General features: G+C 37.3%; 1 protein-coding gene across 1 annotated transcript in view; it reads left to right on the forward strand.

The window, feature by feature from the left end:
- Positions 1-17,740, forward strand: part of FRMPD1 (FERM and PDZ domain containing 1) — a 136,624-nt gene that overhangs the window by 84,009 nt on the left and 34,875 nt on the right. Inside the window, exon 2 of the mRNA XM_057549156.1 lies at positions 7,995-8,099. Coding sequence (XP_057405139.1) covers positions 7,999-8,099 — 101 coding nt within the window. The 5' untranslated portion in view covers positions 7,995-7,998. The remainder of the gene's footprint in view (positions 1-7,994; positions 8,100-17,740) is intronic.

Below are 17,740 nucleotides of genomic sequence, written 5' to 3' on the forward strand. Positions count from 1 at the left end.
GACATTTAAGAACTTGAGCTGATGTGTAAGGAACCTTCCTTGAGGCATATATCTGAGAGCTTCTTTTTGTGCTCTTTATATTTGAAACATATTTTCCAGCTCAAGAAATTTACCTTTAACTCTTTCTTTGATTACAATTTTGTGCATTCCTTTTCTCTTTTCTCTGCTAGCTCCTATTATTTGTAAATTGAATATCCTCAATCTGATTGTAGCTCTGACAGTTTCACTTAAATTGCTATCTGGTGTTTTTTTTTTTATTTCAATTTAGTGTAAGTGATTTTTAACTCTTCACTTTCTCTTCTATCCATTGCTGCCTCCTTTGATGTTTTTCATTTCTCATTAGCAGTTAATGGTTTCCTGAAGTTCTTTGTTATCACCTCTTGTATCCCTTTTGAAAGGTTTATATCCTTAATTGTCTATTTGTAAGATAGCTATCACCCTAATGTATTTGGTCTTCTTCTCCATTTGCAAAATATTTTGAGTTTGTTTCTTCTTAGTACTTTGTTCCAGACAACCAGAAGTGTGTTCCGTTTGAGGATTCACGCTCTTTAAGGGATTTTGCCAAATTAGTGTGTGCCCACAGGAGGGTAATCTAAAGTGATCCTGTTTTATGAAGACCTGCTGAAGGAACTGAGGATGTTTAGTCCAGGGCAGAGGAGGCAAGATTGCTATGTTCAGGTCCAGAAAGACTGATGTATAGAAGAGGGAGATGATTTATTCTGGAGGGTGCACTGGTGGTGTGGCGAGGAAGAGTGCTCGGAGGGCAACATTGCTGTGGAGGACCGAAACTGCGGAGACAGAGGTGTGGAATTTAGCTTTCTGTAAAGCAGCTGGTCTAACAATGAATGACAGAACAATTAGAGGCCGATGACTTCTTGGCAATGGGATTGTAGAGAAGATTCAAATGTTTGGGAATTATCTAGGCTCTTATTTTCTTCCATTGGCTCAGCAATCCAGAGGCAAATATTAAAACCATTAGCAGGTCATTTTCTTGACTTTAAACTGTCCTGCTCAGGCTTTGCTGAGTCAGGGAGCACTTATAATGGCTTGGGTGATGTCATTTGTTTGGTCTTCGGGGATTCCTAGATGAAGGCATGTCCCTACCCACAGTCCAGATATATAATGCAAATTAATTCTTTTAATTAGAGCCATATATGTTTACAGAAATCAATTAGCTAAGCTGTATTTGTGTTTGTAATAATCCTCTGTAAGTAACCACTGCAGTTTGATGACCTTCGAAAGGAATGGAAAATCATTATGGATGAGTCTGAGATCCTTGGCAACACTGCGGTCATTTGGAGATTGAAACAACATAGTGGTCAGAGATTTTGTATCTTACAGAGATGTGGTGACTTCAGGAGTTCCAGCTACGCCAGGGGATGTGGGTCTTTGAATTTTGAGACAGAGCACAACAAATATCATCTTGTCTGCTTTTTAGATCTAGTAGAGACCTCAAGTCACATGGATGGAAAAACTGCAGAAGTCATCTGGTCCCTGAACTCCACTGTAAGGTCCCTTCTACATCCATGCAGAGTTAGTTATCCAGCCTCTGCTTGACTGCCTTCAGTGACCAGGATCTTGCTAATTCTTGAGAAAACTCATCCTGTTCTTGGATCACTAGGAACACTAGAGAGGTCTAGCCTTAGCCTGAGCTGGAGTCTCCCTCTCTGTGGCATTCCCCCGTTAATCTTGGCTCTGCACTCCAGAAACATATGGCATATGTCTCTTCTACCTGGTGGTCTTTTGGCCACTTGGGAACCATGATCATATAGGCCACCTCCAAATCTTTGCTGAATAAACATTCTCTGATTTTTCAGTGAGTCTTTATATGACTTGGTTTTAAGTCTCCTTAGCATCCCAGACCCCTACAGGAAGGTGCTGAAAGTGTGATGCTGAGACATAAGGCAAACCAAGTTAACCTCCATATCCTATAATTGCTAGCTGACTCACTCCTGTTAAGGGCCTGACTGAGGCAATTGATACTTGAAAACAATATGCTGTAGGCTTTACTGGACATTTATTTTTGTATCCTTTGTGATTAGTCTCTGTGTTGTCAGGACACTAGAACCTACATTCTTTACCCTCCCTAGTAAGTCTCACAGAAATATGATGTGGTTTTGTGTCCTTGGCAAAAGGACATTAAATAATCCTTATTATAAAAGAGCTTTTGCAATAACAAGAAGGCAGACATTCTAGTAGAAAGATAAGGAAAAACCAGAAATAAAAAAGTAACAAAAAAGAACCATAAATGGCCATAGTGCATAAAAAATGTCCAGATATACAAGTAATCAAATAACTTCAAATCAAAACTATTGATATAATGAGCTCTGATCTGGAAATATGTCCGTGATATATTCACCAGTTAAAAAATGCAAGATGCAGACCACTGAGCATAGCATGATTGTATTTTTGTGGCCTATATATTTTAATATACATAATATAGGTCTCTATAGATTTAGGGCAAAGTTAGAGTGAATACCCACCAAATTGTTAACAGTGATAATCTCTGGGAACTGGATTGGATGTTTGAAGAAAGATACTCAATTTATATAATTTTTAATGTGATGGAATTATATGTGACATTGACTTTTGTTTTCTATATTTCTCAAGAAATATATATTTAAACTAATAATTAGATGCTACTTTCCATCCCATTAACAAATATTTTAAAAATAATATCCAATATATATGAGAATGTGGATTGTATTTACTTTTGTCTTCTGTATTTTTCAAAATATAAACATTTAAATCATACGTAGGCACTATTTTCCATCCTGTTAGCAAATATTTTTAAAATGATAGTATTCAGTATTTACAAAGGTCTGTCCTGGCAGGAGTGCAAATTGGTACCTTCTTGGAAGCAACTTGACAGTACACATTCCAAATTCTTAAAAATGAACATATGCTTAAATCCAGTAATTTCATTTCTCGGAATTATCCCAAGAAAATACCTGGGAAGTAGCCATTTACCATGAATAAGGATATTCATTGTGAAGCTTTCATAATAGTGAAAAATTGGAAACAGCACAAACATCCAATGATAGACTTATTGAATAAATTATGATATGGCCAAAGAAAATAATACTATGTAGCAATTTAAAATGATATAAATGCTTAAATTAATATGGAATTATGTTCATGAAATATTAAGTGGGAAATCTATAATATCTCATTTTAATAAAAATATATAGCATGTATAAATGTAGAAAAAGAATGAAAATTAACAATTGATAACTCTGGGAGGTAGAATTACAGGAGAGTTTATTTTTATAGTTTTCTGTGTGTTTTACTACAAGCATATATTCACTTTTTAAAATTAAATTAAATAATTAAAAGTAGTTAAATAGTTCTAAAAAATAGTACTAGTGGCTTACAATAGAAATCAGCAGTCCCTGTCCCACTCCTCCTCAGCTTCTAATTTCTTATTTTAGAAGCAACCTCTTACAGCTCTTCTAGCTGTTTCCTCTGTTTTATTCTTCCATATATCTGAGAAATATGCCTGAATTACTATTTCCTAATTTATTAATTTTATATATTATCTAATTTTTATGGTAGATGAGAATTTAACTCTTATACCACTATACTAGCTTTCCTTTACCATGTTCTCCCAGCATCATTATGTCACTGTTTTTGAGAAATCATTTTTCAGTGTTTACATTATTATGGCAATGTAAATATTATTCAATGCTGAGCCAAGTAGTGAACTGTAATTTTGTTTCCTTTCTTGTACAACTTTTTGTTTTGGATTTCATAATTCTCTGGTTTTGATTTGCTTAGTTTTCCACATACTTATTGCTAATACTTTTTCGCACCTTCCAACAGCCTCTCAGTGAAATTTTCTGCAGAAACACATTAGATAACCTATCCATTCTTATTTCTTTTCCCTAAGACCTGTGTCTTCATGCACCAGTCTATACAAGTTGCTCTCTAGGTCTTATATACAGGCATTACCATAGTACATCCCTTCACGGTCATCTTGGGTGCTCCCTTTGCCTCTTGTCTGTATTTCTTCCCCAGTTTCCTGGATCCCATTTCTTCTTTCTTTATTTACTTCCTTGTTTTGCTGGAATACATCCTCTAGTAGCATCCTGAGAAAGTGTATATGAGAGGTAAATTTTTTGAGACCTGAACATTTTTAAATGTCTTTACTATTTGATTGGTAGTTTGGCTTGGTATAGAATTCTAGATTGAAAATTATTTTCCTTCAGGAATTTGAAGGCATGGCTTCCATGTGTTCAGGCCTCCATTGTTGTTACTAAGAAGTCTAATGCGATTTTTATTCTCAATTATTTGTATGTGATCTATTTTTTTCTCTCAAAGCTTTGAAGATATTCTCTGTTTATTCTAGTTTCTGAATTTTTACGTTATTTCTTGATGTGGGTATTTTTTCATTCATTATGCTGGGCAATTAGTAGATGTTCTTAATCTGGAAACAGGCTTCTCAGGGAAACTTTACTGACTTATTTAACAATTTCCTTACCTCCATTTCCTTTACTCTCTCCTTACAGAACTCATGTTGGATGAATATTGGACCTTCTGGATTGATAACTATACATTTCTAATTTTTTCTTTTTTCCCTGTCTTTGGCTTTTGGTTACTTTTTCTATAATATTTCATTGACTACATTTCTCAACTTTTCAACTGAATTTTTATTCCAGCTATCTTATTTTTAGTTTCCAAATTCAGGTTCTCTGGTTGTTCTATTTCAAAGAAAATTCTCTTCTTGTTTCATGGATGTAATACCTTATCTTTCTGAGGATCTGAATTGTAGATTAACATTTTTTCTTCTGTTTCCTGCATTGTCTCTGTTCCTTCTGTTTGTTTTGATCTGATTTTTATAATACAAGTTTCCTCAAATATCCATTCATGTGTAAGAGTGAAGCATTAAAAACAAATGACTGGAAGCTTTGCATGACGGGTGGGGCTCACTGACAGGTCACTGACAGATTTCAAGGCAGGGTGATCTGGCAGCAAGTTGCCATAAGCATCAATATCTGAAGATCTTTTCTCTGGTGCTGTTTAGTTCTCCACAAAAGGATTCTCTAGTCTCTTACTTTAGATGTAAATTCCTAGCTGCCAGTATTCTGGGAACTGTGCAAAGGAGGTCTTGTCATTTAGTAAGAAGAATTTTTCTTAATCCTTCTGTTTTCACTCCTGTATTCTGTGTTGTGCCTGGTCTCCCCAAATGTGCAGCCTCTCTTGAGGATTCTCTAAAGAATAAGTCTTTTGGCCCCAGAAGGCTAGGGAAGGGATGGTTGTCTAGGTGGGCAAGTGCAGTGGGATGGGGCCTGTGAATATAATTGCTGCTTTATGCAGACCTGTTTCCACGTTTTCAGCCCTATGCCTCATCCCTGCTTTCTCCTATAGCTGCTGCCTCTAATTCCTGAGCCATCATAGGGCAAATGAGCACATTTTCCATCAGAATCCCTTTCTGCAAGCACATTGGTTTCTGTTTCCTTTGCTCTGCTCAGTTATATCTCCTCCAAATAATTTCTATCTTCCAGACATTGTTGACATCTCTCGTCTACAGTCTTCTCTCTTGTTCTCTTTATTCTGTTGGTTTATCCCCTTTTTATTCCTTTAATTTATAAGGTTAGGAAAGAAAAGAGATTAAGACATTGTTTCAATTCACCATGTTTAGCCAGAAATCTACTCTCATTTTTATAATTTTAAAAAGTGAGCTGTACAGAACTGAAGACAGTATTCAGGTCTGCTGTCCCCATTGGAGAAAAAAGCTAGACTGACACATCCCTTGATCTAAATAGAATTTATTTTTGGTTGCAGCCTATGTTTTACACCCATTAATTTGTATTTGGCTGCCATTTGATAAAAAGTGTAAGTCTCCGTGTTTCTAAAGTGATGAGTTTGGGTGTCCTGGTTTCATTTTTATATGAAAATGGTTAGTGCACTCCTAGTATAGATCCCACTATTATTCTGCTGATTACTGATAGATTCTAGTTGCTAATATTTTATTTGGGATATTTACTTTAATATTTATAAGGGAGATTGTATTTTTGCCTTATTGTAGTGTTTTTATCAGAATTGGTATCAATGTTATACTGACTGATTAAAAAGAATTTGGAAGATTTCCTTCTTTATGCTCTAGAATAGCTAACATAGCATTGGGGAAGATAAACTAAGCTGGCTAAAAGCAGCATGATATCCTGGATTGGATCCTGGAACAGAAAAGGAGCATAAATGGAAAAACTGATGAAATCTGAATAAAATTTATAGCTTAGCTAATATTAGTGTACCCATGTTAATTTCTTAGTTTTGACAAAGTTACAATGATTATGTAAGATGCTAACATTAGGGAAAGCTGAATGAAGGGTATATTGGAACTCACTGTATTATCTTTGCAACATTTTTACACATCTAAAATTATTCCAAAATTAAAAGTATCTATTTAAAATAAAACAAAAAAATTGTCAGGGTGAGCTACGTCTTATAGATTTGTAAGAATTCACCTTTGAACCTGTCTGCCTGGAATTTTTTGGAGTGTGCTCTTTAACAACTTTCTCTTCTATGGTAATTGTCTTTTTAGATTCTCTATCTCTTCTAGGGTCATCTTATGTCATTTATATTTTCCTTGAAAACCATCCGTGTTATTAAGGTTTCCAAATGTGTTTGTGTAGTGTTAAGCAACATAATCTCTTATAATTCTTTTTTATTTTCTCTCTATCCATGGTTATTTCACAATGTCATATCTTATTTTGTGTGGATATTTATTGGGTTGTGAAATTAATTGGGTGAGTTGAGACCAGTATTTAAAAAAGTAAATAGAAAAATATAAATATATATTGTTTTAGGAAAATTTAATCTCAAGCATATATACTATTTTTCTTGGTAACCTGATAATATCTATCAAAGCACAAATGCTTATAAATTTTGACCTCGCAATTCAGAATCTGGAAACTTATCCAAATATATAATTGTATATATGCAGAAATGATATTTGTACAACATAACTCACTGCAGCATTATTTAGAATAGCAAAAGATTGGCAATAACCCAAATGTCTATCAAGGGAAGACTACTTTTTAAATTACAGTACATTCATACAATGTAATGCTCAGTAGCTGTCAAAAAGAATGAAGAGGCATTCTTTGTATTAATGTGGAAAGATATCGAGGAAGAAAGCCTGGTGCAGAACAATGTGTATGGTGTACTATCCTTTGTGTTAAGAAGAGGACACATAAAATCTATATTTGTATTTGCTTGTATAGGCATACAGAAACTCTGGAAAGACAAATATCTCAAGTAGGAGAGGAGTGATTATGTATGGGTGTGGGAACTGAGTGGCTGGGGGCAGGGAAGGATAGAGAGGAGAAAGTTCACTGTACAAAAATCTTTTTTTTATTATTATGGTAAGAACGCACTTAACGTGAGATCTACCCTCTTAACAAATTTTTAAGTGCACAATACAGTAACTGTGTATCCTTTTTTTTTTTTTTTTTTTTACAATCTGGGGTTTGAATTATACAAATTCAAAATTTCCTATTCAAAAATTAGATATAAAATATTGAGCAAAAGAAGCAGCACTCAGAAGAGTTGGCACAATGTGATTAGAATGCTTCCATGTCCACGCAGTTCCTGATGCAGGCAAAATGGAGCTGTGCCGTCCAGGGACGCACACTTAGTTGAGGTGGGAGGGGCAGTGTCACACAGAAGGTGTGTCTCTGACAATGGGTCACAGTCACAGTTTGAGAAGGCTTATCTATTTTATTCCCTAATCCTTATGTTGAACCGTTTAAGATGTAAAGCCTATCTGTGTACCACAAGATTGTGGACTCCTTAGGGCAGAGGGCTGCTAACGTTGTTCTCTCTGTAGACACTGAGCATCTGTGTATGTTAATTTCAGATAGAAAGAGAGCCCTAGTTATTTGATCAGCATGTCTTAAAATTGGCAGATACAGGAAGCATCATAGTGATTTGTCAGAATCCTCTTCCAAATATTTTGATTAACTTCTTAAGAAAACTCTTCTTCCTTTTAGGTAAATGGAAGTGCTGGAGACCAGTTTATTCCAGACACGGAAAGCACACAGAATAGAACAAATGGTGGCAAGATGGCTCCGGCGCTCCCGGGACAGCTCGGCCCGGTAAGGCTCCTGGGCTGACAGAGATTTCTGTCTGTAAGGGTTCGGTGTCCCCGTGGGAGGAAGTTTTGCAGTCTTGGCAGCGTCTGGGGATCACTGTCTCCGGCTTGCTTTGTTCTTAACACCCTGTGATGGAAGAAGTGTAAATGGGTCAGCAATTTCGCTGGAGTGCCTTTCTCTCTGTCCCTCCCCCTGCATCCTTCAAGGGGGACCCACAGACACACAGAGATACTCACACATGCATTTACAGAGACACGCACATTCACACACAGATGGACTTATACACACTGACACACTCGCACACATGTGCCTACACTCTGGAACACACACTGTTTTGAATCCACACTCACACATGATCACTGTCCCAGTCTCTGGCTGTCTCACACACGCCCCTTGTCATAGTACTTGATGTCAGGCAATCTGCTGTTTATACTCTTGCCCTGTCTTTGTTTACAGCAGCTGTTCCTTCCTTGCATTCCCTATTTCTTTCTAAACAAAATGAAATGAAATCAAATACAGATTTGATTTGACTGCTACAAGAGAACTTAAAATATGTTCTGTTTCAAAGCGCTCATTTTCAGTCTCAGATTTCCCATCTGGCGCTGACACGGAGATGAAATATCACGTGTCAGGTGTTTCTGAGACACATATTCTTCCAAAGGAACTGGAAACAGCTGTTGTGCTGCTGAGCAATAAACCTTGCTCAGGGCTGCACTGCCCTCTGGCCAAGTGCTCAGATCCTCAGACGCTAGGATGGGATAAGGCTGGGAGAATTAGCCCTATTTTACAGGTGAAACCCCGAGGCTCAGAGAGTGACTAGTTTATGACCATCCCCACCCCCTGCTCTGAAACCTTTGATGGGTCCTCATCTCCTATAGTATGAATTTAAACATTTTTGGTTAGACATTCAAGGCGCTCCATGGTTGACCCACAATGCATTACAGCTATTTGTCTTACTGTTCTGCTTCATTAATATCATACTCCAGCTGAAATGATCTACTTGCTATTCCCCTACTACAAGCACCCAACTTCCCCTTCCACCCCTTAGACCTGGGTTTCTGTGCCACATCCCTTCCTCCCATCTCCATGTGTCGAGAACCCACTCATAGTTCAAGGTCTAGCTGAAATGCTGGGTCTCCCATGAAGTGTTCCCCAGCCCACAGTCAGAATTAATCTCTCCCAAGGGGCCCCATAGTATTTGGTTTGTAGCATCAGCACTGTGCTTCTTCTGGTGTGTTCAACTTAAATTTGAGCACATCCCTTTTCTTTCTTCTAGACCACAAGCTCTATGGAGGGCAGGGAAAGTACCGGCCACATCTCATAGCCCAGAGATGATTGAGTTCCAGGAGATTGCAAGTAGTCAAGTAGTGCTTGGTGAATGAATGGGAAAACTCCTAGGTACATTGTTTTCTAAAGTGGATTCTGCAAAACCTAGTCCTGTGTGATGCTCTCTACTAAAAAAATGTTCCATGGCCAGATATATTTAGGAAGTGATGCAGCCTATATCCCACTCCTACCCACCCACTCTTGGTGATTCATAGTGCATTTTAGCACATTAAAGGCTCTGAGAAGTCCTGCAGAAAAAGACCTGTGTAACTTTAACTTGATGTTGCCTGAATATTTGACCTTGGAACTCTCTAATATCTAGCTTCTCTCACAGAATGTAAACAAAAGGCAACATTGGCCTCTAGGAAGCTTTTTTTTTGTTCATATCTATTTTGAGATATGTTTCACATACCATAAAATTCACCCACTTAAAATGTACAGATTTATTTAGTGTATATACAGTTTATATTTAGTATATATACAAAATTATGCAACAATCACCACAGTCTAATTTTAGAACACTTTCAGTACCCCAAAAAGAAACCCCATAACTGTTAACAGTCATTCCCCATTTGCCCCTCCCCCAGCCCTAGGCAACCACTCATCTACTTTCTGTCTCTATAGATTTGCTTATTCTGGACATTTCACATAAATAGAACCATACAATATGTGGTCTTTGTGCCTGGCTCCTTCACTTAGCATAATGTTCAAGGTTCACTCATGTTATAGCATGTTTGGCATGTAGCATTATTGCCAAATAATATTCCATTATGGAATATTTTCTATGTCCATCAGTTAATGTATACTTGGGTTGTTTCCATTTGGGGCTATTATGAATAATGCTGCTATGAACATTTGTGTAAAAGTTTTTCTTTGAACATATGTTTTCATTTCTCTTGGGTTTGTACTTAGGAGTGGAATAGCTGGGTAATTTAGCAACTTGATGTTTAACCTTTTGAGAAACTGTCAGACTGTTTTCCAAAGTGGCTGCACCATTTTACATTTCCATCAGCAGGGTATGAGGGTTCCAATGTCTGCACATCTTTGTCAGCACTTGTTATTATCTGTTTTTTTTTAATAGACATCCTAGTGGGTGTGAAGTGGTACTGTATCTCATTGTGGTTTTGATCTGTATTTTCCTGATGGCTAATGGTGTTGAGCATCTTTCCATGAGTCTAGTAGGAAGTTTGTTTTCCAAGTGCTTGAGAAAGAGCAGAAAAAGAGGGAAAGCTTCCTGGCAGTGTCCATGGAAGACATCATTTCTGTGTTTCTAGGATAAATCACATGTAACCTTATTTAAATTGTTTCTCATCTCTAATCCTGCAACCTTGATTCAGGCTGGGTTCTTGGTGTCCTCAGATTACTTGAAAATGATCAAGAACTGGAAAGCATAAATAATTGCAGTTTCCCTGGAGTAGAGTAAATGGTACCACCTGCCACCCGGTTGCTTAATCAAGAGACCCGTGAGTCAAACTGAATTTTCCTCTCTTCCTCACACTCTGTTTCCACCCCATCAGCAACTCTTGTCAGTTCACCTTCAAACATATCTCCGATCTGTCCACCTCTCTGTCCCTGGAGGGCACTGCCGTGGTCACTCACTCTTTCTCTGCTCCACCCTGAAGCCATAGTGGACTCTTCGGGATACAAACTGCTCGTGTCCCACATTCTCGCCCCAGGCTCTACCCCACCCCAAACCATTCAGTGGCCCACCTGCCATTGCGCCACGGCCTGCAAGTCCCTTTATGATCTGTTCCTGGTCTAACTCTCCAACTTCATCTTGTTCCTCCTGCTTCCTTGGCAGAGTGCTTACCCCCCTCACCACACTTTATAATAACATATCCATTTATTTACTTGTTCTTTGTTTACCCTCCCCCACCTGTTTATTATATGACTCTTCTCCTCCAACCCTCCTGCCACATATGAGACCAAAGACCATGACTGCCTTGTCTTACAAAGTATCTTCAGCCCTAGAAGAGTGCATACATAGTATGTAGTAGATGTTCAATGAATTTTTATTGATTAAGGGCTTTCATAGTAGGGGACTATATTATTTATTTATATTTATTTAAAATATATTTAAATTTTACATCCTTTCTTCTTCCAAGAGGAATTTTTGATGGCTTATAGTTTTAAAACACATAAAAACTTTTAAATAAAGACTGGAAATTTTGTAAATAGATTGCAAACCAATTAGATGTAGGATTTAGCATTTGAGTACTAACATTGGCTCTGAGTTTCCTGATAGCCAGGTCAAGAAATGAAAGAAGTACATTGAAGTGTTTTTTATAGTCCAGAAAAAAGGCAACATAGGGACTTCCCTGGTGGCGCAGTGGTTAAGAATCCGCCTGCCAGTGCAGGGGACATGGGTTCGAGCCCTGGTCCGGGAAGATCCCACATGCGGTGGAGCAACTAAGCCTGTGCGCCACAGCTACTGAGCCTGCGCTCTAGAGCCTGTGAGCCACAACTACTGAGCCCGCGTACCACAGCTACTGAAGCCCGCGCGCTTAGAGCCTGTGCTCCACAACAAGAGAAGCCACTGCAATAAAAAGCCCATGCACTGCAATGAAGAGTAGCCCCGGCTCGCAGCAACTAGAGGAAGGCCATGCACAGCAACGAAGACCCAACGCAGCCAAAAATAAAAAAATAATAATAAATAAAATAAATTTTAAATAAAAGGAAACAGAAGTTAATCTGCAGTCATATAATTTTACATGCATCTTTTAGCAATCCTGTTTTTTTTTTCAGACTTTTAAAAGCTTCCACTCATTTCAGCCAGTTGTACTTGCTTACTTGTAATTGCCATTTTTTCCATAAAAGTTAAACTTTATCTCTGACACTAATTGAATTGTCTAGGAGGAAATTAGTCAAAAATAACAATTTCCATTTCCAAACATTATTAAACAAATTGTTAACTTTTATGAACCTTGGTAATGTTAGAGCTTTATAATGCATCTTAAAATGGATGTTTTTCTGGGGAAGAGTGTCAACTTTTAAAGTTGCTTTGATTTCTTCAATTTTAAATTAATTTTCAGTGGGTGGTTACTGTTAAAATCACTAGTTAAATTCGGATAGTGGCACTCAGTTTGAATGTATGTGTGTGCTTGTGTAGATTGGAAGCCTAGTGATACCTATAATTGTAGAAACACAGAATTACTCAGATATTATTAAGATGACTACTCTCTTACCACTTAATTTCACATTCCAATATAAAAATAACATTTACAGTATCAATGCTTTTTTAGAAATAACTAACCCCCCAAGTGGTCTCTGTGACATGTTTTGAATTTCTGTAAAAATAGTGTAATACAAACTACTTAATAAAAGCTGCAACATAGTGACATTACATTATAAACTAATTTTTAACCATTTTGCTTTGAACTAAATTGTAATCTTCTTAACAGCTTTGTATAACTAGGGAGGTGATAAACTGAGAATGACATGTTATAGAATACTTTTCTACTTAATTATGCCATTTTTTTGTCTCCTACAATTTTCAATTTTTATATAAATGATATTCTCTTGGTGATTTCTTTGATTGCTTCTAAGCTTAGAAAATCCTCACCCAATAAGTAATTTAATTAATTAATTTTCAATTTGATAGTTTAAGATATTTTATTTTCAATTTTTAAATTTGGAGTTTATTTTTGTATAGGTTGTGAGATGTAGATCTAACTTGGTTTTTTCCAAAATAAGTAATGTTTGCATCACCATTAACTGTGAGTGATCTTTCCTTTCTTCACTTTATTATATATGAAATTCTTGTGTCTGTGAGTGGGAAATTGTATCTCTTCCTGGACTAGCTGTTCTGTTCCATTGATCTAACGGCCTGTTTTCACACACCTGTATTAAAACTATTTACATTTATTATCTATTAAACTAGACTTTTATTACCCTTCATTTTCCACTTTTTTACTCTTACCTACCTATTCTTCCATGTGAACTTTAGAATAATTTTATTGTATTATTAAAACAATTTTGCATAAGATTGACTGAATTCTCTTATGCTTAATCAGAAATAGTTTTATAGAGCAAGACTTAAAAAAAATAAAGAGCTTGATGAATTTGATGCCTTCTTCTTGGTGCTTGGTTTTATCCTCAGGGTTTAAAAAGATTTCTTTCCTTCAATTTATCTTGAATCTTAATACTAGTGAACACACATGCACATGTTTACGCACATGTGCACACACCCACATGTACACACAGGCATACATATTCACACATATGCACACACGCACACACACACATGCATCATGGCATCATTGTATCAGAGCCCTGGCTATTGGTTTTGCACTCTTTACAAATTTACTTGTTCATTATAACCATAGTCTGTTTACTAATTATAGGGATGGTATCTTTGACCTTTATAATACTCCTAATGATGTAGAAAGACCATTTCAGGTACCAATTTTTTATTGCTTTTTGACCCATGGGCAAAAGCGGAAAGATTCGAACAGAACAGGTTAGAAGGCTCCTGTGCTGCATCTGCAGGGTTGCCATTGTCTCCTGAACCTCCTTTTTAAAGTAACAGTGGAATAATTTCTCCTCCTCTCAACTGTAGGCCTTTGCACTGTACTTACAATATATACATTCAGTGGTCCCCTAGAAACTTTCACAGCCACAAGCATAGTCCTATGATTATGACTACATGATAAATTTCTTTCTGGTACAGGCTGCTACTTCTATTTCTTCTTTCTTTGAATAAACTTTAGATTAAAAAGCCAGCTTATACCAGACATTAGCTTTTAAAATCACTCAAGCTGAACATAATACAGTGTTTAACCATAGATTCAAAGTAGTTTCTCCACATCCTGCTGGAACTCAAAGGTGAATTCTTTGTTGTTACAAGATAGAGGCAAAATATATTTTCCAACGTATTAGAGAGCAGATAAAAAGCCAGAGAATATTTGAAACCTAATCTATCTCTATCTGTTATTTTTTCTTCTCAGCATTATTGATCAGCTCAGTATGAACTTATGACCCATAAAATACAGAATTAGTCTACACGAGGCTATTTTCATGATAAATTTTACATGTTTTTTCTAGTTCTACCTTAGGCTTGATCCAGTTATCTGACAGGAATTCTATTAGTGTCACCAGGTCTTATGCTGTTCCAAAGTAAAATCACAGCAATGACCTCAGATTTATGATTTGAAACCATTACAGAGGCATCAGACATAGGTTTTTGGATTGTCGGCGCTTAGTTTGATATTTATAAGGTTCTTCGGAGGAGGAAATTTTGCTACAGAGATCATTTCCTTCAGTTCTCTGTCAAATATTGAACATTCTTTGTGAGGAGAGGCCACGGTTTGGTCCTGTTCTTAAGCAATCCCTTTCCAAACAAAAGCTGAAATGTGGCCTTTGGGGAAAATGTCAAAAAACAGACTTTGGGCCAAAGTTCCTGATACCATCCAGGGATTAGTCAACACAGCAGGGCTTCATTTGTCTACCATTGTTGAGGAGCACACCATTCCAAATGGAAAAGTCAGATAAATGAAGCCTACCCACTTGAAAAGCATCAAAATGGATTCTGTTCTAAACATGGTAAGGTCTGTGTTTTTCTTTTGGTCTCCAAACATTTATTAAGCCGTGCTCTATGCCTAGCATTGAGTTCAGCACATGGGGCAAGAAAGACACGGTTTTGCCATATGAGCTGTTGTCTAGAAAGGACAAGAGACTTCACACTGGTCATTCCAAATATGATGTGTGTTTCAAAAAGGGATGTACAGGTTCTGTGTACAGGTTCAGCAGAGGGAGAGGAATATTTCTGCCAAAATCAGAAGATCGAGTAGGAGCTGGGCAGATAGTGTATGGTTGGGTGTTTTGGGAAATTTCTAAAGAGTGTTATGTTAGGGGTTGGGCGGTATTCTAGGCAGAGGGAAGCCCTTGTGTATTTGAGGAGCTCCAAGGATATTAGTTTGGCTGGAACAAAAATATCGAGAGAACAAATGGCTTCATTGTAGAGGCTTCAGTGGTGGGCAGGCACTGTATTAAGCCATATTAAGGATTTTGGATTAGGCCATTTAGTCAGGGCAGATATATGAGCAGGTTTGCATTTATAATATCAGTCTGGTTGCTGGATGGAGAATCATTCAGGTGAGACAAGAATGAAAAGTGGGGAGACCAGCTAGGAGACTGTTACAGAAATCTTCTTCAGGACAGGTAACAGGGTCCTGAAATAGAATGGTGGTCATGGAGACAGAGATAAGTGGACATCTTGGAGATCTTTTGTAGTACTGACGGATAGGATATTAGGGGTGAGAGCAGGGTAAAGTCAAAGATGACTCCCAGGAGTCTGGCTTGAGCAACTGAGCCTCGTCCTGATACCATTTACTGAGCTCTGGGACATGGAAAAAAGATGGGTCTTGATTAGGACGATTGTCATAAGGCTGAGCTATATTTCAAATTAAGCAAACAAAGGACAAATGACAAACATTGAACTCTGTCACTTACATTCAAATTGTCTGCTATTTATTAGTGGTTAAATATACATTTCCACCTTTGCTAATCATATTAGAGGTACTATTTTGCATCATGCTCTCTCTATATAGTATTTTGCTCATGTATTCACCTAATAAGCACAGATGCTTTCTGTGGGCAAAGTTCTTCACTCGGTACGGTGAGAAATACAGAGGTGGGTAAAAAGTGGTTCCTGCATTCCGAGAATTTACAGTCTATTCGGAGTGGTGATATATGGAATCAGTTATCACTGAAGTTGAGGTGCTGTGGGCCAGAAGAGCTCAGAGCTGACAGAACTTGTGTCTAGCTAGGAAATCAGAGAAGGCATTTGGAAGAGGCAACATTTGAGCTGGGCTTTGATTGGCCTCACATTTTCCTGTGAGGTAGCTGCATGAACTGAGGCCCAGATGCAAAACTGGTGCAGCAGGTAAGATTAGGCTGGAGTGATGGCCTGGGAAGGAGAGTGGGTAGGGAATGTTGGCCAGGGCCTGAGACTTAAAGACAAAGAAACATGAGGGTAAGGTTGAGGAGTTTAACTTTTATCCTGTGGGTGATGGGGAGCTGTGGGGACAGAATAATTGATCTCTCCCTTAGGAAGGGGGTTTGAACCACAGTTTAGAAGATACTCTGGAAGGGTATTTTCTAAGCTGTGTTTCCATGTATGTCTAAGATTCACAGGTTTGTGGTACTTCATTGATGTAGAGTCTTGGGGCAATTCCTTACTGTGCTTGATTTATCTGTTCTCTGTTGAGTGGTTTCAAGTTTTTCCACTATTCTAAATAAAGCTATGGTAAATATTTTTGAATATTCAGGAGCTAGGGTCTTTGAGTTCGTACTCTGTTCTAGGACTCTATGGCACAGGGAACACAGAGATGAATAAAAGTCACCCTTATCTTCTAGGAATTCATAGTCTAGTGCAAATAATATTTTATTTTGGGGGAGGGCAGTTATTACTTTGAGGAATGTCAGTCAAAATGGTAACAGAAGGTCAAAGAAAATGATCAAATTTTAAATTCATATTATAATTTCCCTGATTATTTTCCAGAGAGATTGAATAGCCAATTTATACAGTCAGCCTTAAATACCAGGGCCCACACATGTTGGGCTTTATTATTTTTATTCATATTTGGTGCTTTAGTAGATATGTAATAGTTCTCTGTAGTCCTTTCAGTTATGCTTCTTCAATGACTAAGGTTGTGCATTTTCTGTTATTTACCAGCTTTATTTCTTCATGTGCAAGTTGTCAATTCACTTGCTTTGAGCATGTGAAATCTGGGTATTTACTGCATGTATTTATGCCCATTCTGCATATATTTTTATTGTAAGCTTTTTCCCTCTAGGATTTTATTTTTTTAATTGATTTACTTATTTTCAACAGTTCTATTTAGATATAATTTACATGCCATGCAGTTCACCCACTTAAAATGTACAAGTCACTGGTTTTTAGTGTATTCACAAGGATGTACAGCCATCACCACAATGAATTTTAGAAGATTTCCATCACCCCAAAAAGAAACTCCATACGTATTAGTAGTCACTCTCCATTTCCTTTCAAAACCCTCCTTCCCCAGCCCTAGGCAATCACTAATCTACTTTCTGTCTCTATAGATTTACCTATTCTGGACATATCACATGAATGGAATCATACAATTTGTAGTCTTTTGTGGCTGACTTCCTTCACTTAGCATAATGTGTTCAAGGTTTATCCATGTTATAATATATATCAATATTTCATTCCTTTTTATTGCTGAATAGTAGTCTACTATGGAATATTGTCTTTGTCATCTCATTAGTTGATGTACACTTGGGTTGTTTCCACTTTGGAGCTATTATGAATAATGTTGCTGTGACCATTTGCATGC

The sequence above is a fragment of the Balaenoptera acutorostrata genome, chromosome 6 (assembly GCF_949987535.1).
Source record: "Balaenoptera acutorostrata chromosome 6, mBalAcu1.1, whole genome shotgun sequence".
NCBI classification, from domain to species: Eukaryota; Metazoa; Chordata; class Mammalia; order Artiodactyla; family Balaenopteridae; genus Balaenoptera; species Balaenoptera acutorostrata.